Consider the following 25,347-nt stretch of genomic DNA (forward strand, 5'->3'; position numbering starts at 1 on the left):
CCCACACTCTGTCTCTCTCTCTTCCTTCCCTTCTTCTCCCTTTGTCGCCAATGACTGCTGCCGGTCGAAAGGCTATTTCGGTCACACCCTAATCCTTATCTCCCCCAACCGACTCCACCACTACCTTGCTCCACGCTGCCCCCCACGCTCGCCACCACCGTCGGGCGGTCCTTCTCCCCTGGCAATCTTTTTAAGCCCGCCGAATTTAGGTAAGCTCTGAGCCTTAATCCTTACCTTGCTAGAGTTGGGGAAGAAGGCCATGTGGCATCCTTGAATTGGGTAGAAAAAATCAAGTTAGAGATGGCCTTGAATCACTTAGAGTGAATTTTAGCTTTGCCCGAAAGAAGAAGAAGACTACTACTACTACCATTCACAGACTTGCGATTACTACAACTTTTGAAAGTTGAAGCCTTAATGATGAAGAAAAAGAAAACGACTAGGCTTCAGACGTTTCTGAATAGATAGATAGATTGCATTCAGGTCGTTTGAGGCAGCAAACCAAATGTTAAATGAAATTGAGGCCTCTGTTAGTGTAATAATCTGTATACTTGATGTGAACAATGTACATTGGACATCAAGACTAGTGTGTTATGTAGGGGTATAATACAGGGACTAGTGGAACTTTGGAGGGATGTTAAGGTGATTTTTTTTTTGCCTATTAATCTATCATATCATGTTCAGATACGGTGATGATATTTAGCAGTAGCAATCTTGTTCATCATCAAGGTTTTTACTTGACGGCATGCGCGTGGAGGGGATTGTGCTCGTCCATCCTGGCCTCCATCAGCTTCTCCTTGAGGCTCTGCTTCTGCTTGCCTCCCCCTCCCCGCTGCGGCGGCAGTGGCAATCCGGAGCCGCTTGACGAGCTGCACTGCTCGCCTGCAACGGCTGGAGGAGGAGGAGGCGGCGGCCCTTCCGCGGTCACGCACGACCTCCTCCTGTGCGCCGAATAAGACGGCGACCAGCCGCCACCGTCGGCAGCTGTCCTCCCGGTCTTCTTCCTGCTCTCGGTGATGGCCGACCTCCAGAGCCTGCGTATGAGCGCCGTGTTTTTAGTCGAACGGCGGCTGGCGCCTGACGAACGAGCCTCCGTCGTCACCCCGCTGCCGGCGCCGTTGCCATTGGCCACGGAAGCTGAGCGGTCGCTGGTCCCGACCCAGCTGCAGGAATCCATCTCCAGGTCGGCCGAGCTGCCGCCGTCGGCGTACATGTCGTCGTCGTCATTGGCCTTGGCCAAGAAGAGGTCGGTGGCGGGGCTGACGGACTGCAACATGTCGCTGGATTTGGACGACGCGGGGCTCGCCGGGCTGCTGCTGTACCTGCGCCCGTCGTCGTCCCTTTCCCTCTCCGCAGCTGCATGATGGTGCCTTTCCCTTTCCTTGCGTCGGAAGTGGTCCAGCACCGAGTCCGCATCCACCGAGTCCACCGGATGATGATGGTGGTGGTGGTTCTCTCCGCTCTGCCTCGACCTCACCACAGAGGAGCTCGTGGCGGCGGCGGCGTCGCTGATGAGGCGCGCCTCCCGCAGCGCGGCGGAGTGGGAGGCGGACTCGTCGTCCTTGCTGCGGAGGAAGGCCTCCATCTCCGCCTGTAGGCGGTTGAGGTGCGTGTACTTGTTCTCCAGCGCGAGCTTGGCGTCGGAGAGCTTCATCTGCACGCGCTCCTCCCGCCACACCTCGGCCATCTGCAGCATCCGTCGCTCCTCCTCCATCTCCTCCCGCATGCGCAGGCACTCCCGGCGGAGCAGCTCCACCTCGGCCTGGTCCTCCTCCACCTCCCGGGTGAGCTCGGAGCAGGCGTCCTCCATCAGCTCCCGCGCCTTGCGCTCCATCTCGTAGCTCTGCGCCTGCTGCTTCGCCGACGCCCGCGCCTCCGCCAGGTCGCGCAGCAGCCTGGCGTTGGCCTGCTCCAGCTGCCGCCGGTGCCTCCGCTCCGCGCCGAGCTCGTCCCGCAGGGCGGCCACGGCGTGGCGGGCCTTGTCCCGGACCCGGGCCTTCCACGCCGCCTTCTCCTCGGCCAGCTTCCGCAGGAACCGCTCCAGCCGCTTGGTCATGACGCGCTGCTCGTCCTCCAGCTCCCTGACGTGGCCTCGCGCCTTCTCCAGCTCAGCCTCCATCAGTAGCAGCAGAGGGGAGGTCGACGGCGAGGCGAAGAAGATGTCGTCCAGCTGGAGTCCCCGTGCCCTTCCCCTCAAATGCAAATGGTTGGCGTCCCATTTGGTGGCCTTCTCCATGGACGACGAGCCGTATGCGGCTGGACACTCCACGCACGCGTCGATCTGATGCGATGCAGTCAATGAGGTGATCTGCTCCATGGTGAATGGAAGATGGTGGGGATGGTACCTTGTCTAAGATGCTGCCGTTCCTACATCGGCAATGGGTTTCGGCAGCGAGATGATCTGCTCGCCTTTTGTTGCCATAGCAGAGGTGGCTTGCAGGCCTCCTCCGGCTCCGTCCCTTGTTGAGCTTCTGCTGGCAACAGACAAGCATGGCAAAAATCAGTCTTCATTCATCTTCCGGAAACAGAAATGCCATCTCCAAAAAGCATTGTGCAGACATTTTGGGTTAATAATCGAATGGAGTATCATGGGGATGGGGCAGGTACAAACAGAAACAGAGTGCTCTGCTTCAAATGGAATACGTACTAGTCATCTGCAGCAATCTTTTTGTTTTCCCCATTATTAATCAAATCCTGGATGCTATGCTAACAGATGTGCCGAACATGCGTGCCTAATGATCCAACCCCCAGAATCACTTATATAGGAAGGGTAATATAGAAAGGAAAAAGGGGCATCTTTGGGATGATCAGTCAAAAAAGGAAGCAGCTTTTGGCCAGAAATCAGAATGCTCACCGACCCCATTTCCCATGTTCTCATTTAAAGTTGTGGTGACGAACAATCCAAAAAGGAAGCAGCAATAGAAGGATCCATGGAACAGGCACATATCCGGCAAAGAGGCAAAGATCAAGAGGGCAACAACACAAATCCGGCAAGAAACCAAACCAGGGAGAGGGACAGGATCACAGCAGCAGACGGTGCATGGAGAGGGAACGGAATGGATCATCAATTCCATGATTCATCAAGGGGAGGCACCGCACAGCACAGGCACATACCGGTTGCGTTTGGGCAGCGTGCGCCGGCGAGGCCCCGGCCGCCATCATCCGCTCGGCGTGGCGCAGCCTCCAGAGACCGGCGGCGAGGGCCCTGGCGGAGGCGCTTCCCCTGACAGAGGCAGAGGCGGCATTGCGGGGACGCCTCCTCTGGGAGGTCCGGCGGCGAGGGGTGGCGGAGGAGGGGATCATGGGACGATCATGGTCATGGCCTCCTGCCGCATGGAGACGAGAGAGAAAGAGAGGCTTGGTTCGTTCGTTGGAGCGATGGAGTTATTGATGGCAATCTGATGTGGTTGGTTTGCATGCGCATGTGACTTGTCATGTGTGGCGTGAGACCCAGCGCCGCATCACGAGGAAGAGGAACCCCATCGCCAAGGGGAGGAGAACTATTCCAGGAGAGAGAGAGTGAGAGAGAGAGGCGACATCAAGAAAAGGGAGATTAGAATAGATGATACGGAGTAGATCTCTCGCGCGCGTTGATAAGACGATCCAGTGAGCTGTTGCTATCCTATCCCCTGCTGCCATTCTAGTCTCTGTCTACTTCTACCTGATAGGAGCAGATAGATTCGTTCATTCTCCGCTCCGGTCAGCAGCACCAGCACTGCCCGCCCTTTCTCTTCTTGCCATGCCATGCTTGTCCACTCATTCTTCTCCTGTTTATTATACTACCTCTCTCCAAAAAAAGATGCAATTTTAGCTTTAGGTTGATTCAGATTCCTTTAAGTTTGACTAAGCTTATATAAAATGTTTTTAACATTTATGACTCAGAATAGGTGTACTATGACAATATATTCTATCTAATGGTACTTATTTGTTATTATTATAAATGTTAGCAATTTTTATACAAATCTGATCAAACTTAAAACTGTCCGAGAGGCGAGAATTACATCATTTAATTTCTTGCTTAATTAAGCACATGCATCGGAATTATGCAACCTATGATTAATGATTGTGAAATGTGATGTGATGCTATTTGTGCATTGTATGCCTAGGCTATGGGTGATTGCAGCGACAGACTTGGTTGGATGGATGCGTGGAAACTGTACCCGACCAACGTCGGATTTGGATGCATTCATCTGTCCTCCTAGCCGTGCAGTGGTGGAGGGACCCCCAAAATATTCCAATCAGGCTGTAGTACTGTCAAGCAAACTGATCTGATATGAAATTTGGAGGGCATTGGGGCTGAATTCTAGCTCAAAACAACAAGGTTTCTCCCATGATGACATATAGTACCCCTCTATATATTTGAATGTAAGGATGACGCCATGAATCCAAGAATCAAGAAAGTTACTTTACCTCTTTGGGTGTGCTGCTGACCTATTATTCTAGAGCTGGCAAGTCACTAATATAAGGCCATGAATTATTATTATTTATCTTGGTGGATCACATGCGCAAGTGCCGAACGTAGGGGAGAAAATAAAAAAGTTTAGCACCCTCGCTATATATAGATGTCATTCTCTAGCTAAGCTCCGCTAGTTTAACTGAACACTAAAATTGCTCTAGTATAGTACTAGGATCAACTGGGGATGGGGAGGTTTGTACGAGAGGAACGAATGATGTGAGTTGTGGACGGATCCAAGGAGTTGATGTTGGCCTTGAGGGGTACATCCACATCACAAGGAAATGTGGCTGCTGATTAATCTATCACTACTACTATCTGAAACCACAAACAGCACATGGTATTTTAAACAAGTTTTTGTACCTCTGAATATCAACAGCTTCCATTGCAAGCATGAGTAATTTTGTCTTCAAATGCTACGTCTTGAAGACAGCGAAGATGTACCCTGTACAAAAGTTGAATGACAGCAGTAACTATTGTGAAGCTCCCAACAGATGAGCCCTCCCTCTATTCTTGGTTAGATTACAGATATATATACTTACATATATGTAGCAGTACTTGTAAGGTGGCTGCCGGCAGTAAGCTGTTGGTGGCTCCTCATTGTTCAGCTGTTGGCAACTTGGGCATTTCCTCTCCATTTCATTAGAAATTAGGGCCATGTTTAGTTGCCCCAAATTCCAGAATTTGGCACTATGCAAAAAGAAGATTCTCCGTCACATCAAACTTGCGGTACATGCATGGAGTACTATATGTTGACGAAATTAAAAACTAATTGCACAGTTTAGTTGTACTTTACGAGACGAACATTTTGAGCCTAATTAGTCAACGATGAGACAATTATTACCAAATAAAAACAAACGCTACAGTACCTGCACTGGCGCACCGAATCCGGCGGCGCCGATTCGGTGGCCGAACTAAACGCGGCCTAGAATTAGAATGGTCTGGTCCCCCTCCTCTCCTCTCCCCCAGGTGGGTTTCCAGATGTTGGTTGGCTGGTCCTGCAACAATTCAAATACAATACAATACAATACAGGGGAATCAGGAAATATATGCTTCTTTAGTTTACTGCTTCTACATGATAAGACGTGCCAACTCCCTGTTAAACAACCTCTAGATGTCTCTTAACTATATAATAATATATGCAAAAACAACGCAAAGGAATAGCCGTCTCCATTCCTCTTTTTTTTTAAGAACAGTCTCCATTCCTCATTGTTCAGCTGTTGGCATTCCTCTTCATTTCTCTAGATGTTTACTGGTTCAATATGGAGACAGCACCGCAGCGGACCCCAACAGCATTCAGACATTCAAATGATTCCATACACGCACAGCAAACATAACCAACTGATTTCAGTTCAGATAGACCAGAGCTAAAATAACCATTTTGTGCCAGGTCCTCTGGATGGAGCTCGGCGACCGCGGATGGAGCTCGGCCGCGCAGCTCCTCTGGACCACCCCGCGGCAACGACCTCGCCCATGGTTGCCGGCCATCCCCGCCCTTGCCCGTGGCTCCACTGAATCTCGCTCGCACAGCTCCAGACGGAGTGTCTCCAGTTGCCCTCAGCTTGAAGCTCTGCTGCACACCGACGAGAACACCTACAGTCATCGCGTCCTCTTCTCAGCGAGCTGCGGCGAGTTGCTCTGAATGTCTCTCTGTTCTGAATACTCAACTGCCTCCTGTCTGCTCTGAATGTATGCTTGATCTGAATGCCTGAATGTTAGCTGAAAACTCTGAAACCTTTCAGATGTTACTCTGAATGTTAGCTGCCTGAATGCTCACTGCCTCCTGTCTACTCTGAATGTCTGTTTATCTTGCACCGATGCTTCTGTAATGGTGGTCTGTCTTATCTTAATGGAAATGAAATGTGCTTCTGAAATCCTGTCTGAACGTAGTTGCTGCCGAAGTTAAATTTTGTCAGCCAACCGCAACATTGAGGCTATGTTCGGGTAGCAGGTGTGATAGATGCATGTGAGCTGCGGATGTTGCACTCGCGATTCTCCCTTGCCTCAAAGGGCGGTAAACTTACCTGTACATAGAAGAGGTGACTCTACCTAAGCCAAACTAACCAACCAAACACACTATTTGCTAACCAACACACTATTTGCTAGCCAGGCTTAGATGGTACATGCAGCCAAACAAGTATATCTTATCTTGCTAGGGACAGGCTTGAGCTAGCCTGACTTATTTTCTAGCCATGCTAGAAGATAGACAGGAAACCAAACAAACCCTATGTAATGTTGAAGGGCATCAAATGATCCGTCTATCAAACTTACTTGCTAGGGCATCAATATCAAACAGACAAACACATCAATTAAACAATAAACATTGTGTTAAACAATGCTGGAATCCCAGTGTAGCTCTCCTCCACCAGACAACAAAATTCCATCCCACCAAATCCTCATGCGCATTTCGCATCTTTAGAAACATTGACGTTCTTTCTCGCTATACAGATGAATATAAATTATTACTATCATTATATTATATATATATATGCCTTACAACAAATTACACTAATTGCTACCAGGAGATTCAAAAAATAAAACACATGTGAACCTACAACACTTTGATGCGACCATGAGATCGCAAAAACTCAGCGCTTCACTGACACTTCCAGTTAGCTCTCCTGAATAAATCATCTCCATAATAGGGCAACTGGACCTTGCTAAACTTGTACCAAGAGCACCAGAAGAAGGGAGACCAAGGAAGAAAGGAGTCTTAGCTTCAGGTTCTTGTGGTTCACGCCTGCAAAAAGGAACTCTCAGATCTTCTTGTACCTTGCCTAAACAGGGAAGTTTCATCTTGTCCTTGAGAATTAGACATATACGCCAGAGATCAAAGCATAACTGAGAGAGGAGAACTAACTCCTAGTTTTCTCACCATTTTGTGCCGATGTCGCGGCAGGTCGCTCTGGGATATTGACAGCTGCATAAAAAAGCACCAAATGTTACAGCAGAGAGCAGACTAACATGAAAAAAAAAAGCAGACACATCCAAGCACCACAGGAGGTCCATGACACAATATAGATGGAAAGTCTTATATTTAAGCAATTAATATGTCACAAGTACTTGCCTGCACAGCTAGGCAACACCACAACAGTGCTTTAAATTCAAGATGGAAGAGTTGGGGGGTACAAGCAATTTTTACAATCTCATAGTTTATTGTTAAAAGAAATTCATACAACTAGTTATCTAATGACGAGTCTCTGTGTCGACCAGTTGAGATACATTAAAAACTGTCCTTAAGACAAGACAGAAGACTAATACGACAAGAAATTGAGCAAACAGTGAAACAAACATGGGGTATAACCCCGCAAGCAGAAAGAAAGGTGTATATTGAATCACTGAACCTGCTTCTACAACAAAATCATGCATTCAGGCATCATCAGAGACAGTTTCAGCATAAATGGGGTGAAATAATCTAGCGGAATACAACAGAAGGCTTCAACTTTTAACTTCATGATTTTTAAGTGTACAGAGTAATGTACCAAATAGCATTTAAGAGAAAACCTGAAGAAGTTGATGTGCATGTAAACAGAATTGTTAAAGTGCAAAGTATGTTCAGCACGGCAAGTAGATAGCATACACTTGTTGCACGATGAAGATGGTGCTTGCATAGAAGATGGCCATGGGGCCGCAATGTTGTCATTCAGATCACATGTGAAGCTAATCCCAGAAGTGCTGTCGAAAGATGCATCAGAGGGCATACTTGGAAGGAGGCATCCAGATTCTGTGTAAAACCACGAGACCAATCACTACTAAAGAATAAAATCAGTTTCTTTTGGGTACAGCTATAACATTGATGATGTGAGCTCTAATCTAATAAGTTTGAGCATAAATTATTTTCTAACAATTAGGCAATATTGAAGAGTTAATCTGTCAGCTAGGCAGACAAAACATAAACCTACAAAGCCAGATTACAGAAGCAATTTCTCAACAAAACAAGGTAGTCAATAATAGATGTGCTTAGAATTCCAGCTCCTACATGTAGTTCTATATTATACACAATTTTGCACCCTTCGTTCTCCTAGGACTAACTGATGCTACTTATTTGAGTATTCACTGAGAACAATTTCACATTATGTGCATTGTCCAACTGTCCAAGATTATTTTCCCAATTAGGGCCTGTTTGTAGGAGTGGGATCCCTCGAGGAAAATTTGAGCTGTATAAACTCCTAGTCACCATTTCCAAACAAGCCCCTACTAGGTTGGGTCTTGGATACAAAAACAATTCCAAAAGGCGGATCCATCCAATAGTTGCTGTACTTCTACCCTGAAGATAGAACATAATGTAAACCTTTGCAAAAACTAAACAAAAAGTTCAAAAATGCAAATTCTTGACCCCAGGCTCCAGTTAATATATAGTACATGAGACAACATCTAGTACATATTGTTATATGTTTCCAAGCACTAATGCAGCAAGACATGTACAATCAATCGCATTTTGCAAGGATATAGTACTTAACAATCAGCTTAACCAGAGCATAGCATGCCGTATTGCTATAAAAAAATGATTTACAACAGACACCATTAGATTAGAACAAACTAATAAAAAAACTTGAAAATGTTAGCTTACCTTGAGATCCAACTGTTTGCAAATCCAGTAGGGGCCAGCCATTCAAACACAATGGTTGAAAAGGTAAATAAATACTTCATCAGTTCAGTTGCCAAGAAATGCAGAGCCAGAAGATAAATATGGCCCTTATGCATAATCAATTGATAGTTCTTGAATAACTTACCTTGTAGTGAAAAATCTTTTAGTGTTATTTGACAAGAGCTGTAGACATTCGTGCTGACATTCATCTTTTGCAACTTTGCCCCAAGGAAAGAGGCACAATTTAAAGCTTGCAAGTTTGTTATGAAGCTTTGCTTTTGCAAATGGGCGACATAAGTTAACATAGCCTTGCAACATGCAGTACTGTTCTTCATTGTTCCGCCACACTCTTTTGCCACCTTACTTGTGTCTGGAAAGCTTAGCGGACAAACTAGAGGGATGGAGTAATAACAGGTAAAACTATTAGCACTAAACAAGTATTTAAAATTGTTATTATTAAAGAATTAAAAACATATATCCACGTATTCCACCAGGTTCACTAAAACCTATGTCCAATGAACTTTTGAAATTCAGCTCAAATAAATGTGCCAAAGCTTTTGTTCTAATCGAAATCATATATATTGCACTACACTTTTGTTCTTTAATCGAAATCATATATATTTCAGTACTATGGCACCTAATACCTTAGTGGCATATGGCTGACCTGAACACTTGAAGTCAAAAACCTTGCATTGGACTCCTATTGAGTTCAATGCTATCAATTTCAAATAGCATGAAAGAGTTCCAAATATTGCACATGGCAAGAGGAAAGTTCAAACAGCCTTATATGGATTATTCAGCTCTTTCTTTAGAGAAAAAAAAACTAGACTTGCCGGGCGTTATACAGCCCCCAGGCACTCTTTAGCCAAAAAGAAAAGCATAATGTCATTAAAGTTAAATTATCTGGCTTTAGCATTTCCTTTCCTTTATAGACCTGAAAATTTTGACCTCTTCCACTCTAGTCCATGCTTCAAGTTCAAATACTTTGGTGCTTGTGCAGTGTGCTCTGGCTTTAACTAAATTATGAAGTCAATATTTGGATGTAAGAACTGTTTTCTACTGCAGAAATTCAGGCAAATCAACCTGGGGCAGAGGGGGGCCAAGCACCCCCTATGCTAGATGAGTTCCTCTTATGTGCGTATAATTTACTAATCCGTTGTTTTCCCCTGTAATAATTAATATTTTAGCACTCCCCCCTTCATCTGTAATTTCTGGCTCTTCCCCTGCTGCTTGGTAAAAAGACCATAAACATGATGAGTCAATAAAATGTTGCATGAACATGGTCTGCAACATCTAGTATTTTAGAAGGTGTGGTCCGTTTTAACTATTACAGAGGAACTAGCCAAGGACTAAGCTATGAAATTGTTAACATTGTAAGTGAACTATAAATAATAGAAGCAGGGAATATATATGTATTTATTCCATCAAAACAGAAGGTAATAACTTAAGACATGGAAATCACATTTGAATTAGTTATTATAGTTTGGAAGTACCTCCATTGACGTTACAGTTAGATAGCTGCCTCAACATTTGCTTTGCGGACTGTGGGTCAAGCCTGCTTGACAACCATCTCAGAACAACATTCCTGCAACTGTCAGTCTTGGAGCTCCCAGGGTAGCTTGTCAAACCTCCATCCTTGGACGAGATTTTCTGGGCAGCTTCATTTATCGCATTCTGACACGTCTGGCTGCAGCACTCATTAACAGAGTCGATCTTCTGACAGGCCTCAAGGAGCTTGGACGAATCAACTACACTCTCAAACGAATCCACAGTGCTAACAGGGCAGGATCCCTCGGTTACATTCGAGAGGTGAACCGAGCAAAGGCTGTGGAGATTGTCGCTGGCACCTTGGCTCAACAACAGCTCCTGGACATCCGACAGGCAGTAGTTGGCAACCGTGGGATCCAATGCGAGAGACCCTGTCTGCTTGCTAGACTGCCCTATGAGGATGGTCAGTGTTGCCTGAAGCTGGGGGCAGCAGATGACATTGGCCAAGAAAGGAGCAAACGAGGTGAAGCAGTCGACAGCCGTGGTGGTTATGAGTTTGTCGACAGCGGTAAAGTTCAGTGTGCATTTCCCTGCAAAGCATCAAGGCAATCGACAGGCACTTTCAGTTGGCAGACCACAGTTGCATCTTGTTTAGTTGTAAACCAATTGCACGTACGCACTAACTTTTGAGCTCCCCCAACCATAATAACGAAGCTCGAAAAGAAAGGAAAAGTAGATTAGTGACAGAGAGTCCAACCTGAGAGCTTTGGCGTGCTGTTGTTAAAGAACGGCGCGAGTGGAGCGGGCGCCAGGAAGGGAACAAATGGCCTGGGCGAGCCGCTGGGTGAGGGTGAGAGCTCCGGCATGGGCATGAGACCGCTGGGCGGGAGCTCCGGCATGAGGCCGCTGCCGTCATTTGCCTGTGCGCGAACGATCCGGTGAAGCGGCGGCTGGCTCTGAGCAAATGCGCTGCCTGAATCGCCCCACAGCCCCTGCACACCTGCACATTATCAAGCGAAGAGCCCAAATCAGCGGGCTTTGTTGCTTGCAAGGAGAATTGACTCCCAGGCAGTGGAGAGGTAAATTCAGGAGGCAGCCGTAGCAGCCTCCCTGCGCCTGACAGATCAAAACCAACAAAGCACAGCGCAGGGAACGGAGGACCATCCGGGAGCAAGAAGAAGCAAGAGTCCAGGGCCCCGGGGTGGGGGGGAAGGAAAATAGGAGCAGGAAAGGGAAAGAATCAGAAGCTGAGGCAGAGGCAGATCACGAGGAGGTAGGCACTCACAGAGGAAGGAGAGGGCGGCTACCGCGAGGAGCCGCCCGGCCGGCGCCATAGGGTGCCGCGGCAGCCGGCAGCAGCAGTGAGCGGCGGCGAAGCGGAAGGGGAAGAAGGGGAGGGGGCGACGGCGGCGCTGTCTGCGCGAGCTCGCGAGTAGGAAGTGGAGAAAGTGGGCAGCTCGCTTTGGAAGGGGGAAGCAGGAGCACTGCGAAATTGTTTAGTACACCCGGAGAAATAGCACGTCTCTTCTTTTCTTTCTTTGACCCCCGCCTCTTCTTTTTTTAGTCTTCCTTTCCTTCGAAAAGAAAAAGATGGCCATACATAAATACTACTAGTAGAAGTCCAAAGTACGAGTAAACGCTAAGTCAAATTTGGTTATAACTAAAGCTGCAAATAATGTTAGAGATAATTTGAAAATCTAATGATTAATATATTGAAATTGAATGTTGCAATGTTGTTCATGTTTATTCGAGGGGGTGGAGCCAGCCCATTAAAATGATGTCACATGACAACAATAGCTTTTTATAATTTCCTTTGCAAAAAGGTATGTCATGGTTTAGTGGAGATGACGTCAATAACTTCTGAACATAGATCTATCCCTGTTTATCCGTAATATTTTACGACTCAACATAAATCACAGGTTGCATGAAATGTTGGTTTGCCTCTGAACCTTAGATGCCAGAATGAAAAGGGAGAACCTAATTATAATTACTGTAAAATGGCATAGCAGCAGCTCTAGTTATAGTTATTATGATAGTTTTTTTTCATAAGAGTTATTATGATAGCTTGAGTGAGTGATATAAGCGTATCCATGGTGTTGAGAAATACTCAATAGCATCTGGTGGTGTACATGTGTGGAGGTGGGCGTAGCAAGGGACGGACTGGGGGGTGCTCAGAAATTGATGGCGGCCCAGCCCATTTAATACGCCACATTAACGCCCTTCATTCAATCCAGCCCCTTGCCACCCTGTGCGGCAGCGGTACTCCTTCATCTACATGCCTCGCTGCCAAGTGGGACTAGTAACTCTACTCTGCCCCCACCGCCTCAACTATCTCACTGACCAGTGGGACCAGATGCTGGGGCGCCGGTGGGCCCGTTCTGTCATTGCGATTGCCTCGTGGTGGTATAAATGTCCATGCAGCCCGAGGCACGAAGCCCGCTTTTTTAGCCCGACATGAGCACAGCACGGCCGGTGACATGCGGGTCCGGGCTAGCCCCGCCCGAGGTAGCAGGTCGTGCCTAGGCCGCTGCTCAGGCCCGTGGGCTGGCACGGCACGGCCCAGCCTGCGTCAGCCGGCCCGGCAGCGACCCGGCCAACCCCCTCCCCCTCCTCACTCCACTCCTCTCCCCGCGGCCCAGCGCGGCCGGCCCACCATCCCCGCCTCCCCCCTCCTCATATATAAGCCGCACGCTCGCACACCCAGCGCGGCCGCGGCTCTTCCCCACGGAGCCCCACGCTCCGTCGCTCCCAGTCCTCCCACCCCCGAACCCTAACTCCCTTCCCCTCCCCCTCCCCGCCGCCGGCGCCCCGCGCAGTCCCCTCCCCCGCGCCACAAGCCCGCAACCGCACGCCTCGTCTTCCTCCCGCAACGCGGCGCGGACGACCTCTCCCTCCCTCACGGCCTCCTGACGGCGGCAGTGACGCAGTGTCGAGCGTTGTTGCGGCGGCGTCGAGCTCGGCAGCAACAGCAGCGTCGAGCGGGCGGCCTCCTCCATCCTCCACAGATTCGGCCTCATCCATCCTCCTCCTGGCTCCTGCCACCGGATCCGGCGGTCGCCGCCAGCCCGCCACCTCCCGCGACTCGAGCAGCTCGCGCCGACAGCCTCCCCTCCCCCGCCTTGCTCTCTCTCTCCTCCCCCTGGGCACCCGCTGTCGCCGCCACCGTCGATCTGAGGACCTCGTCTCCTTCGTCCTCTCTTCCTTTCCTGCTGATACGGGCCTCGGGCCGGCCTGACCTGTTAAAAAGGTCGTGCTTTCCGGATCGGCCCGGCACGGAAAGTGGCCCAACGAGCCGTGCCTGGGCCGTGGGCTAAGCACGGTGGACTGGGGCAGCATGGCCCGACGACCCGTCGTGCTCTGCCGTGCCATGCCCTACGGGGCCGTGCCTGGCACGGGCCCGCGAGCAGTCCGAATGGTCATCTTTGCGTGGTGGGAGTGCGTGGTAATAAGATCCTTTGCGAGAAGAGAAAAATCAGGAGTCAACATTAGCGTGCTTGATTGACAAGAGAAAATTGTCAACGCGCGGCGATCCATACACATAAAACTGTGCGGTGGTGCCTACCTAGCTTGGACAAATTTACATTTTCACCGAAAATGACCCTCACCTGCCTAACATGCCGGACTTTTGTGACATTACAAGACGGGTAAGATTAACTGAACGTCTATCATCCCTGTCTGTCCTCGTATAAAATTAAATAAAATTAATTAAAGCCCAAGACCCCAGGCGCCACTTTGGATCATATCTTTGTTCGGGCATTTAACGATGCTCTTAAATAATAAAAATTCACATAGATTTAAATGATGTCGGATGAGAATCCGTTCTCTATTTACACTTGGCTTTTTTAAAAATATACTGGCTCTGTTCACTTCTCTTATAATCCGTATTTTTCAGCTTCTTTTTTTAATCGGAACAGTATTTTTCTCTCAAACAAATTAGCCGGAACAATGTTTTGGTTTGTTTTTAAAGCAAAGTGAACGGGGCCACCTCTCAACTGTTCACTATTTAATGTGCACTAGAATTACTTGTTGTCTGGTCCCATCAGAGTCACGGTATCGAAAATTAAAGAGTGGAAGCTAATAATTAAGAACTTTACCAAACAGACTAGCTTTGCTAGGACAAACCATGGGTTCTTCCCTTGTGCATTTCGCTTTTAACTTTGGTGGCCTTGTAACACTTGTGAGATTGCCGCAGTAAGGCCTATTTGGTGCTCGCCTATAGATGCCCTGCGGGAGAAGCGGACACACTAAAAGTACACTAAAAGTACACTAAAAGTACGGTGGACAAATGATATGTCAGACATTTAGCAAACTGTGATGCGAAAAATGAACTAGGCGCGTATGATAAGGGCTGGCGGCATCGCAACTCAAGGAGCAAACCAAACATGCGACTAACTTTTGGTAGGAACCTGCGACGTGATGCTGCGACCTCTGGCTGTGAGCCGAGCGCTTCATAACTTGCGAGGTTTTCTAACATTGCTATAATAGCATGTCTAATGTGACCAGGAATTCAAGATTTTAGATATTTGAGATGATCATGTCTAGTAGTTAGGTGCAAATGGTAAAAAAAAATGTATCATTTACATTCCTAAATACCGCAGTCAATACTTAAGATTTCTAACCCTTTTCTATGGATTCAGTTAGCGCATAGCAGGAGTGGACTCTAAAACCTTCCTTTTTTTTGACAATGCAAATCGCGAGCTTTATTAATTATTAAAGACAGTTACATCATTTAGCACACACTCAAGAATAAAGCTAGGGGATTCATCGTCCCAAATACAATATGTCTTGGTTTGCATAGCTTGCTTTGCCAACTCATCCGCTACACGGTTTGCATCTCTACTGCAATGCTCAATAGAAATATCGTGAAAACCACTCCAAACAGTGCTAAAAACAAGCAAAGTAGAAGCCGGATGAGAAAACAGGGTGTTACGCTGACGTTTTGAATAAACTGACCAGTTAGTTTATTATTACTCTTTCGTATGCTAGATATCCGATTTTTTATGATGAGCTCCCATTTTTTTTCTTTTATAAATAATAAAAGAGAGACCAAGAAGAAAGGTGCATTGCATTATTATATGTATTATACGATATACGTGAAATTGTAATTAAATTGTTTGAGCTGATCATCGTAATCACAGTGGATTCAAACAGACCTTCACAAATTCCATGCCTAAAAAAACGGTGATGTACGAAAAAAAACAATCACCTTCAACGGAGACGGACGGAGGGGGCATCCGCATCCGCACGCCGTATAAAGTCCAGGTGGCTGGCAGGCAGGCAGGCAGGCAGGCCGGCGGGCGTTCCGTGAACCCGACACCCGTGTCCCCGTGAGACGAGACGAAGAAAAGAGTCGCGGCGGCGGCGGCGGCGGCGGCGGCGGAGTAGGAGCTCAACTCATCAATGCCTAGGGTTTGATCCTCCCTCCCTCCGCGCTCCGCTCGTGTTAGCCACCCAGCCACCAACCACCCCGCCACGGCTATGGCTTCGCCGCACCCGCTCAGCTGGGCCGACGCGCCGCCCTACCACTACCACGCGACACCCCAGCTGGCGCCCGACTCCTCCGCCTCCTCCGACGGGGCCGGGCCCCGCTCGCTCTGGATAGGCGGCCTGCTGCACTGGATGGACGAGGACTACCTCTACGCCTGCTTCACCACCTCGCCCGAGGTCCGTCCCGCTCCCGCCCCCGTCCCCGCCCCCCACTTCGATTCGATCAATCTACTATATATATATTGCTGTGCTGTTTGTTCGATCATCATCCGTATCCGTTTGGTGCTGGTGTGCGCGGTGCGCTTGACTTGCCCACCCAATTCGCGCTACCGTTGCGATGGGGCCTGGGGCTTCCTCAAATTCTCATGTGCTCATTTTTTTTTTAAATAATCCTAGCAACTACTAGTTGTGCGTCTAGGAAGGAACACCCCCTGCATAAGCAAGCAGTCAAGTTGTGTTTTTTACTGGGAGTATTTGTTTATTCATTCTTTCTTTTCGTGTCGCTGCGGCAATGCACTAGTAGTTTAACCCAAGCCACAGGATTGTGGCCTAATCGTCTCAAAGTCAAAGCCACTGCATTGATTGATTTGTTCATTTATTTAATGGCCGTCGCTTTCCTCATGGGTGTCGTGCACACATATATATTGATATATGCTCTCAGTTCTAGTCTAGTTTTGTGCCAACCATGTGACTCATCCATCGTCAATTTCCCCCGTTTATATGTAATTGATTGATTAATATACTACTACTGCCACTCCACCTCTACTGTAATTACCTCCTTATTACTACTGTACTAGTACTATCATCTATCACGCCTGCCCAAATTGGAGTATTATCCTCCCCTGTTTTCCTTTCATTGTGATACCAATACCCTGAACCTCAGCATTGATGTTTTGCACTGCAGTAGCACGTAGATTGCTATTAGTGTTCCACCTATGTTTCCTCCTCCTCCTCCTCATTATTATTATTACTATTACCCTATCACGACTCCCAATTTCCACTTGTTCCCTCAACATCTTCGGTTCCTGTGATGCAGCTTCTTTCCGTTGTCATCAGACGGAGCAAGCAGACTGGGCAATCAGAGGGTTTTGGCTTTCTCAAATTTGCTGACCATACCGCCGCTGCTCAGATTCTCAAGTCTTACAATGGTCAGAAGATGCCTAACGCTGTTCGAGATTTCAAGCTCAACTGGGCCACTCAACAGCCTTCTACCGAGAAACTCCATGATCCAGATTTCAAGCTCGACCCGGCCATACAGCAGGATGCGCCTCAGAGGCACGCCGACGACGATTCCTCTTCTGAGCATTCCATATTTGTTGGGGACTTGTCCTATGATGTCACAGAATACATGCTACACCATCTGTTCAAGACCCGCTACCCATCAGTGAAGAGCGCAAAAATTATCTTTGACAGGTTCACTGGTCGGTCAAAATGCTTTGGCTTTGTTCAGTTTGGAGATGTCAATGAGCAGACACAGGCACTGACAGAAATGAATGGAGCCTACTGTTCTACCAGGCCTATGCGGATTGGACCTGTTCCCAACAAGAAAAGTACGTACCCATATGACTAAGTAATCTGCGGTTTAGCTTCTTTAATTTTGACTTCCTTTGTTTTCTTGAGTTCGCCATATCGGAACCCGGGTATGGTGTTAAATGGGCAAGGGCCGGGTCGTCACCCCCGTGACACGCCGTGTCGTGATCTGGGCATGGTGTCAAGTAACCAAGGATCGGGTCGTCGCTTCCTTAGTGGCGCGCTACATCGGCGCCCGGGTGTAGTGAAAAATAAGCAAGGGTCTTCACATCAGAGTCGACGGGTGCGAAGGGTAAGGAAGCTAGTCGAACCAACTAGGATCCGTTTAGGTAGTTGGAATGTAGGGTCACTTACAGGTAAGTTAAGAGAATTAGTTGATACCGCGACTAGGAGGCGTGTAAATATATTATGCGTTCAAGAGACTAAATGGAAGGGTCAGAAGGCGAAGGAGGTGGACAATACAGGTTTCAAGCTTTGGTATACAGGGACAATCGCGAATAGAAATGGAGTAGGAGTTTTGATTGATAAGAGCCTCAAGAATGGTGTGGTGGGAGTGAGAAGGCAAGGAGATAGGATTATCTTAGTCAAGCTTGTCGTTGGTGATATGGTCTTGAACGTAATTAGTGCGCATGCCCCCCAAGTAGGCCTCGACGAGAGTGCTAAGAGACAGTTCTGGGAAGACTTAGATGACCTGGTTAGAGCTATACCTAGTAGTGAGAAGCTTTTTATAGGAGGAGATCTTAATGGGCATGTAGGTACTACAAGCGCAGGTTTCGAGGCAGTTCATGGAGGTTTTGGGTATGGTAGTAGGAATCAGGAGGGGGAGGAAGCTCTAGACTTCGCGGTAGCTTTTGACCTGATGATAGCCAACACTTTCTTTAGAAAGAGAGAATCTCATCTAGTGACCTTCAGTAGCGGACAACACTGTAGTCAGATTGACTTTGTCCTCGCAAGAAGAAAGGACAAACGAGCATGCTTGGATTGCAAGGTGATACCAGGGGAGTGTGTTGTTTCTCAACATAAGCTTTTGGTGGCATATTTTTGTTTTCAGATGCGTGCCCGTAGGGATAAACAAGCTAAGATTGAAAGAACAAAGTGGTGGAAACTGAAAGGGGAGACGTCAGAGGTATTTAGGGAAAGGGTTATCAAAGGGGGCTCTTGGAAGGAAGAAGACGACATAAACAATATGTGGGACAAGATGGCAACCAACATTTGGAAGGTAGCCTCAGAGGTGTGTGGAGTAACCAAAGGAAGGGGACGTGAGGCTAAAGATACTTGGTGGTGGAACGAGGAAGTCCAAAGGGCTATTAAGGAGAAGAAAGAATGCTATAGACGCTTGTACCATGACAGGAGTGTGGACAACATAGAGAAGTATAAGGTGGCAAAGAAGACTGCAAAGTGAGCTGTAAGTGTGGCAAAGGGTAGAGCGTACGAGGATCTTTACCAACATTTGAGTACGAAGGAAGGAGAGAAGGACATTTATAGGATGGCTAGGGCTCGTGAGAGAAAGACACGGGACTTCAACCAAGTTAAGTGCATTAAGAATGAAAGGGAGCATCTCTTGGTAAAGGGGGATGAGATCCGACATCGATGGCAAGAGTATTTTGACAAATTGTTCAATGGTGAGAATATGGACACAATCTTTCAGTTGGATGACTCTTTTGATGACACGAATAGGCGCTTTGTGCGGAGAATCCAAGAATCTGAGGTCAGAGAGGCGTTGAAAAGGATGAAATAAGGTAAGGCGATGGGACCGGATGGTATCCCAATCGAGGTGTGGAAATGCCTCGGGGACATAGCTATAGTATGGTTAACCAAGCTGTTCAACCATATTTTTCGATCGAACAAGATGCCTGATGAGTGGAGGAGAAGTATATTGGTACCGATCTACAAGAATAAAGGGGATATTCAAAGTTGTACAAATTATCGAGGAATTAAGTTGATGAGCCATACTATGAAGATATGGGAGAGAGTTATCGAGCATCGCTTGAGAGCAATAACGCGGGTCTCTATGAACCAATTTGGTTTTATGCCCGAAAGGTCAACCATGGAAGCCATTTTCTTAATAAGACAAGTTATGGAGCGGTATAGGGAGAAGAAGAAGGACCTACACATGGTTTTTATTGACTTAGAGAAGGCTTATGATAAAATACCAAGGAATGTTATGTGGTGGGCGTTGGACAAACATAAAGTCCCAACGAAGTACGTCGGGCTCATTAAGGACATGTACAGCAATGTTGTGACTAGAGTTCGAACAAGTGATGGAGACACGGATGACTTCCCGATTAGGATAGGACTACATCAAGGGTCAGCTTTGAGCCCTTATTTGTTTGCTTTAGTGATGGATGAGGTCACAAGGGACATGCAAGGGGGACATCCCTTGGTGTATGCTTTTCGCGGACGATGTAGTGCTAGTTGATGAAAGCCGGACAGGAGTGAATCAGAAACTGGAGTTATGGCGGGAGACTTTGGAGTCCAAAGGTTTTAGACTTAGTAGAACTAAAACTGAGTATATGAGATGTGACTTCGGCACTACTACTCGGGAGGAGGAAGATGTTAGTTTGGAAGGTCAAGTAGTGCCTAGGAAGGATACCTTTCGATATTTAGGATCAATGCTACAGAGGGACGGGGATATTGATGAAGATGTTAGCCATAGAATCAAAGCAGGGTGGATGAAGTGGCGGCAAGCGTCTGGTGTCCTATGTGACAAAAGGGTACCACAGAAGCTAAAAGGCAAGTTTTATAGGACGGCGATTAGACCTGCTATGTTGTATGGTGCAGAATGTTGGCCTACGAAAAGACGACATATTCAACAGCTAAGTGTCGCGGAAATGCGTATGTTGCGTTGGATTTGCGGTCATACAAGAAGGGATCGAGTTCGGAACGATGATATACGTGAGAGATTAGGGGTAGCGCCAATTGAAGAAAAGCTTGTCCAACACCGCTTGAGATGGTTTGGACATGTGCAACGGAGACCTCCAGATGCACCGGTGCGTAGTGGAATCCTAAGTCAGGATAGTAACGTGAAGAGAGGCAGAGGAAGACCGAAGTTGACTTGGGTAGAGGCAATAAAAGGAGACTTGAAAGGATGGAATATACCCAAAGACTTAGCCTTAGATAGGAGTGCTTGGAAGACAGCTATTCACGTGCCTGAACCTTGATTGCTTCTGTTGGGTTTCAACTCTAGCCTACCCCAACTTGTTTGGGACTTAAAGGCTTTGTTGTTGTTGTTGTTGTTTTCTTGAGTTGCAATGCCTCAAGCATATATCTTTGTACAGGGTTGTTCCTCTGAGTTGCTTCCCTCCAGCATTAATATATTTTTCCTGCTGTCGCATTAGGTTTGTGTGAACTTTTTTAGCCCCTAGTAAGTAGTAAAGTAAGGATTATAAGCATGCCCGTGGAGCCAGTTCACTCTACTTAGATTTCTCGTTCAAGGAGTGGTCTTTGTGTACCGCATTGTCGTTTCTGTTTCTTTTGGCTCTTCCTTGTTTCATAAAGCAACAAAATACAGTGTGTGTTGTAAAAACTTAAGTTATTTGGTCACAAGGGCCTCCATGCAATGATATTCCAGGTGGAGGTTTCTCTCCCCCTCCATTGACCGTAAAAAAATTGCTTAATGCTAAGACAGTACATACAGATATTTTCGGTACACTTTTTGTAATGTTGCTGCATTGCATTGTATTAGTCTATTGCTACTCGGCTTGTGGTGCATGAATATAAAATACAGATCAGTCAGAAATCTAGAATTATAGGATAAGATGCATTAGCATTACATTGTCCATGAGTATTGTTGGGTTAATCACAAATACTTGTTCATTCAAGATTCAGAGTAGCTAGTAACTATTATGTTAGCCTGAAGTAGCCGTCCCAATAGAACCATTTAATCAGATTTTTTTGTGATATGCAGATTTTTTCCACAACAAACAAGGGACTGAGTCTTATCATGATAACAATTCAAGGGTGAGTACATTTTTCGCTTTTTGAAAGCAGTCAGATGGAAGAACATTTAACATAAGGATGTATTTATTGCTTGCAGCTATTTGTTGGGCAACTTGGCCAAAGTGTCACTTATGAAGATATGATGCAAGCCTTTCGTCCATATGGAGAGCTTATTGATGTCAAGATATTAGCAGGGAAGGGCTGTGGGTTTGTCACATACTCTAACAGGTAATCTGTTTTCTGTCATCGCAATTTCAAACAGTAGATGGTGGATCTGCAGTGAACTAGCTGATCAATTTTCTCGTCATGACTTCAAGCTATATGAGAACTCTTATAATTTTTTTGTCACATGTGGTTCGTACACAAACCGCAACTGCAGAATTTGTGATTGCAAGAATTTAAACTTTGGCTGTGTCGTGCAACTTTTTAGCTGGCTCAGCAAAGCCCCCTCACATGTTTTGGGCGGGAGGACTGACTTACGTGTTTTAGGGCATCTGCAGAGGAAGCCATTAGAATGCTAAATGGAAGTCAACTGGGAGGTAAAGCCATAAAAATTTCATGGGGTCAACGTTCTGCTGAGAAGCAGGTAGTTTCCGTAGCTTGTTTATTTGCTACGTAGAAGCTAATTTCCATCCAAGTTGTGTTTGTTTACATGCATACTCTTCCTGCACAAATATGGGCAGGCTCAAAGGAATAGCGGCGGCTTCGGTTGGTCTCCTCAGGATCCCTATGCTTATGCTCAGACAGGCCATCCAGGATATGGATATTACCAACAGCAGCTGCCCACAGTGCAGGTAAATTTTTTTTGGTTAGAATCAGGAAGAAGTATGTCTTCAGAGATTTTAATACATTGTATTTGTTTTTGTAATAAAGTCGAGTATCAGAGATTCATTCAAGTATAATGAGTAGTACATTATATCTTTGTGCAGTGAGATCATGTGAAGAAAGATGTCAGTCACAAGGAACAAGATGTAGAGGGATTTTTGGTCGATGAAAACTGTCACTTTTTTTTTTTTTGGAAATAGCTTCCTCCTTTGGTTGCGTTGCGGCTGCAGCTGTATCCCACGACGGAGGCCCCTGTGATGCCTGGGACGACAGTGTTGCTATTACAGACATTGAGAATTTGGCCCCTTGAATGAACCTGTTGAAACAGAGGATTTGGTTTGCCTGAGTTTTGCTGTGCCATGGATATTACTGTCATGACTTGGGTTCAGACTTCAGAGCGAGTTACTTGTAACACCTGAATGAAACAAGTTGTAGGTTGAGGCCCCGTTCGCTGGTCTGAAACGGCTGAAACTGGCTGAAAACACTGTTTCGGCTGAATTGTTGTGAGAGAAAAACACTGTTCCGGCTAAAAAAAAGAAGCCGGCTAAAAAAAAGAAGCCGAACAAGCCGAATATTGGATAAGCCGAACAGGTACCCCATGCGTATGTGCAGATGTTTCGGCTACACTGCCTTGAGAGGGCATATGTGGCACCTTGGTCTCAGCCTACCCAGGCCCCTGGCAGCGTTCGCCTGCTTTGGTAAGAATATTGAGATGATTAAATAAATTAACAGTTGCATCCATCCCTTCAATTTGGAGGAGAATGATTTTCTAATCTGAGAGAGGACAAAGAGCCTAATGCAACCTCTTTGATTAGGGGATCCCTTTAATTTGGAGGGGAATGATTTGAAAAGAGAGAGTCTGATGCAACCTCTTTAAAATGACTCTCCAAATGATGATTTAAAAAGAGTTTTGAAAGTGCAATCAAGCCATAATTGTGGATTTTGATGATAATGACCACGTAATTAGAGAACTAATGAGATTTATCGAGATGACATGCAGGAAATTTATATTCGAGGATGCTACACGAAACAGAGGAGCTCCTAATTATAAATGTAGATGGCTTCAAATTCAAAGGATGTTTAAATTCTTTTATATTTTGAATTTGAGTATAGGAAAAGCTGTACTATAAAGGGGGACACAATGTTTAAGCTAATATGTGCTACCAAGTGCTCTAACAATCACATGCATCCTTAGATTCACAGCCAAGACAGTCTACACTTTACTATTACCCTTGCTGTCTTGCGTGGTGTGGCACTGTCGCACCTGAAGAGAGACACTGCTGCACTTGAGTCACGGCACAAGAAAGTTAGCGTCCACGCTGACTTCCCCGGATGGCTCGAGACGTATTAAATGGTCTTGCCCGACCCCAAGGTTGCGGGCTCCGTCTCGCCCGACCCCTTGGTGCGGGCTCCGTCTCGCTCGACTTCGAGGCCGTGAGCTCTGTCTCGCCCAATCCCTTGGGTGCGGTGACCATTTAGGGCTGGGGTATATATACATTTTCCCTTTCATCGCCAACGGCTACCTATGACTTAAGTGACCGTTGGGGCTGGGGGTATTTATATCCTTCCCCTTCCTTCTCAACGGTCATCTGCCTCTTCTTCCTCACTTGAGCACGCCCAAAACAGAGCAGGAGCTCTCTCTCTCCCTCCATTGTTGACCTCAAGCCCCCAAGCAAATAGATTGATTTCCCCATCAATCCTAGAGGAAAAAGGGTCTAAAACTCGATTAGAGAGAAGCTCCATTGATTCCCAACTCAAAAGAGCACTTGGTTCACGTTTTGGCTGGCGGTTGTGTTTGTTACTCTTGGAGCTTGGCTCCTAGCCGGCTAGAGCGTCGTTCGTGGTGCTTGTCAACTTGTGTGGCAGCCCCGAGAGGTTTGTAATCATCTCTTGAAGCTAGTGAACTTACCCCTCATCTTAAGAGTTAAGTCTCTTGACTTGAGAACGAGGAAGGGCTGGAAATCTCTAAGCCTTAGTGGCTAACCTCAACAACATGGAGGTAGGCAAGCCCTCACTACCGGCGACGGCTTCTTTGCCGAGTGTCCTAGACTTTGCCGAGTGTTTTTTATCGGACACTCGGTAAAGAGGCTGTTTGTCGAGTGTCAGAGAGAAAGCACTCGGCAAACAAATGACACTCGACAAAAGGTGGTTTGCTGAGTGCCGAACACTCGGCAAAGACCAGGTTTGCCGAGTGTCAAACAATAACACTCGGCAAAGGGCCGCCGCCGTTAACGGTTTGCAAGCATCGTATGTGACAACTTGCGCGAAACCTCCTCAATTTTTTATCACAGCCTCCACATATGATATCTTGACATCTTGACAAGTTTCATGATTTTCGAACTTCGTTTGCTTTTTATAGAATTTAAAAACAACTCGACCGCAAGTTCGTGGTCATGTTTCGTGAACAAGATGTTCGAAATTGGTGGTCTGTTCCTGGATACGGCCTCACATTATACTAAATAACATGAATATCATTTTTCCATTCATTTTTTTCATTATTCGAATGACTAGCAGTTATAATTTGAATTATCCAAGAAAATTCAATTAAATGAAATAAATTAAAGAAATATAGAAAAAATCCGAGAAATGTGCCACATTGGAACATGGAGTACCAGGTATTGTCTGAGGACTGCAGAAAAACTTTGGAGGTCAAAAGTAAAAAAAATATGGTTTGTCGAGTGTCAAAAAATAACACTCGACAAATGAGCCTCTTTGCCGAGTGTCAGGAGAAGACACTCGGCAAAGGAGTCTCTTTGCCGAGTGTCAAGACCTATGGCACTTAGCAAAGATTTTTTTTAAAAAAATTAAAAACCCCCTCTTTGCCGAGTGCCTGGCCAGGTGGCACTCGGCAAAGAATTAAAAAAATATAAAAAAAACTTTGCCGAGTGCCAGATCGGGGGCACTCGGCAAAGAGGGGATTTAACCTCCTGGCCCAACCGGCCCACACACCGCACGCACGCCTGCGCCAGTGCTGCCGTCGCCGCTAGCTCCAGCCCCGCCGTCACCCGCGCCCGCGCCGCCGCCGGCCGCGCCCGCGCCG

At 46.8% G+C, this 25,347-nt stretch overlaps 3 protein-coding genes across 7 annotated transcripts; 1 reads left to right on the top strand and 2 right to left on the bottom strand.

Annotated features, from left to right (window-relative positions):
* Positions 1-223: 223 nt before the first annotated feature.
* Positions 224-3,903, bottom strand: LOC136550739 (autophagy-related protein 23-like). Of its 4 annotated transcripts, none has more exons than XM_066542334.1 (4): positions 3,112-3,497; positions 2,343-2,468; positions 735-2,278; positions 224-269 (listed from the first exon to the last, which is right to left on the bottom strand). In XM_066542334.1, exons 1-4 carry the CDS (start codon positions 3,298-3,300, stop codon positions 239-241), a joined length of 1,890 nt encoding a protein of 629 aa, XP_066398431.1. In that variant the 5' UTR covers positions 3,301-3,497; the 3' UTR covers positions 224-238. The 4 variants fall into 4 exon arrangements, with proteins under 4 accessions (XP_066398431.1, XP_066398434.1, XP_066398433.1 ...); XM_066542337.1 differs by having other exon boundaries at positions 2,343-2,471; positions 3,112-3,491; XM_066542335.1 differs by lacking the exon at positions 224-269 and having other exon boundaries at positions 276-2,278; positions 2,343-2,471; positions 3,112-3,903.
* A 2,959-nt stretch (positions 3,904-6,862) lies between these two features.
* On the bottom strand, positions 6,863-12,014 carry LOC136550740 (uncharacterized GPI-anchored protein At1g61900-like). The gene is made up of 8 exons (XM_066542338.1): positions 11,812-12,014; positions 11,284-11,526; positions 10,532-11,116; positions 9,184-9,429; positions 9,021-9,032; positions 8,031-8,174; positions 7,326-7,370; positions 6,863-7,190 (listed from the first exon to the last, which is right to left on the bottom strand). Exons 1-8 carry the CDS (start codon positions 11,858-11,860, stop codon positions 7,111-7,113), a joined length of 1,404 nt encoding a protein of 467 aa, XP_066398435.1. The 5' UTR covers positions 11,861-12,014; the 3' UTR covers positions 6,863-7,110.
* Positions 12,015-15,810: 3,796 nt separating this feature from the next.
* Positions 15,811-22,744, top strand: LOC136550741 (polyadenylate-binding protein RBP45-like). Of its 2 annotated transcripts, XM_066542339.1 has the most exons (7): positions 15,811-16,190; positions 17,050-17,563; positions 21,451-21,503; positions 21,580-21,710; positions 21,972-22,068; positions 22,166-22,276; positions 22,412-22,744. In XM_066542339.1, exons 1-7 carry the CDS (start codon positions 16,005-16,007, stop codon positions 22,412-22,414), a joined length of 1,095 nt encoding a protein of 364 aa, XP_066398436.1. In that variant the 5' UTR covers positions 15,811-16,004; the 3' UTR covers positions 22,415-22,744. The 2 variants fall into 2 exon arrangements, 1 of the variants encoding a protein (XP_066398436.1); XR_010782359.1 differs by lacking the exon at positions 22,412-22,744 and having other exon boundaries at positions 21,983-22,068.
* The last annotated feature ends 2,603 nt before the right edge of the window (positions 22,745-25,347 follow it).

Source organism: Miscanthus floridulus, chromosome 4, assembly GCF_019320115.1.
Source record: "Miscanthus floridulus cultivar M001 chromosome 4, ASM1932011v1, whole genome shotgun sequence".
In the NCBI taxonomy this organism is placed as follows: domain Eukaryota; kingdom Viridiplantae; phylum Streptophyta; class Magnoliopsida; order Poales; family Poaceae; genus Miscanthus; species Miscanthus floridulus.

What these genes read in the sequence shown, in the direction of transcription:
- LOC136550739 (XM_066542337.1), bottom strand. Translation starts at nt 3,300, where the DNA reads ATGATCCCCTCCTCCGCCACCCCTCGCCGCCGGACCTCCCAGAGGAGG. An exon ending in ACGGCAGCATCTTAGACAAG is followed by an intron (nt 2,279 to 2,342) that starts GTACCATCCCCA and finishes GCATCGCATCAG; the next exon opens with ATCGACGCGTGCGTGGAGTG. An exon ending in CTCCACGCGCATGCCGTCAA is followed by an intron (nt 270 to 734) that starts GTAAAAACCTTG and finishes ACCCAATTCAAG; the next exon opens with GATGCCACATGGCCTTCTTC.
- LOC136550740 (XM_066542338.1), bottom strand. Translation starts at nt 11,860, where the DNA reads ATGGCGCCGGCCGGGCGGCTCCTCGCGGTAGCCGCCCTCTCCTTCCTC. An exon ending in AGCCGCCCTCTCCTTCCTCT is followed by an intron (nt 11,527 to 11,811) that starts GTGAGTGCCTAC and finishes GATAATGTGCAG; the next exon opens with GTGTGCAGGGGCTGTGGGGC. An exon ending in CAGCACGCCAAAGCTCTCAG is followed by an intron (nt 11,117 to 11,283) that starts GTTGGACTCTCT and finishes GATGCTTTGCAG; the next exon opens with GGAAATGCACACTGAACTTT.
- LOC136550741 (XM_066542339.1), top strand. Translation starts at nt 16,005, where the DNA reads ATGGCTTCGCCGCACCCGCTCAGCTGGGCCGACGCGCCGCCCTACCAC. An exon ending in GCTTCACCACCTCGCCCGAG is followed by an intron (nt 16,191 to 17,049) that starts GTCCGTCCCGCT and finishes CCTGTGATGCAG; the next exon opens with CTTCTTTCCGTTGTCATCAG. An exon ending in AACGTTCTGCTGAGAAGCAG is followed by an intron (nt 22,069 to 22,165) that starts GTAGTTTCCGTA and finishes AAATATGGGCAG; the next exon opens with GCTCAAAGGAATAGCGGCGG.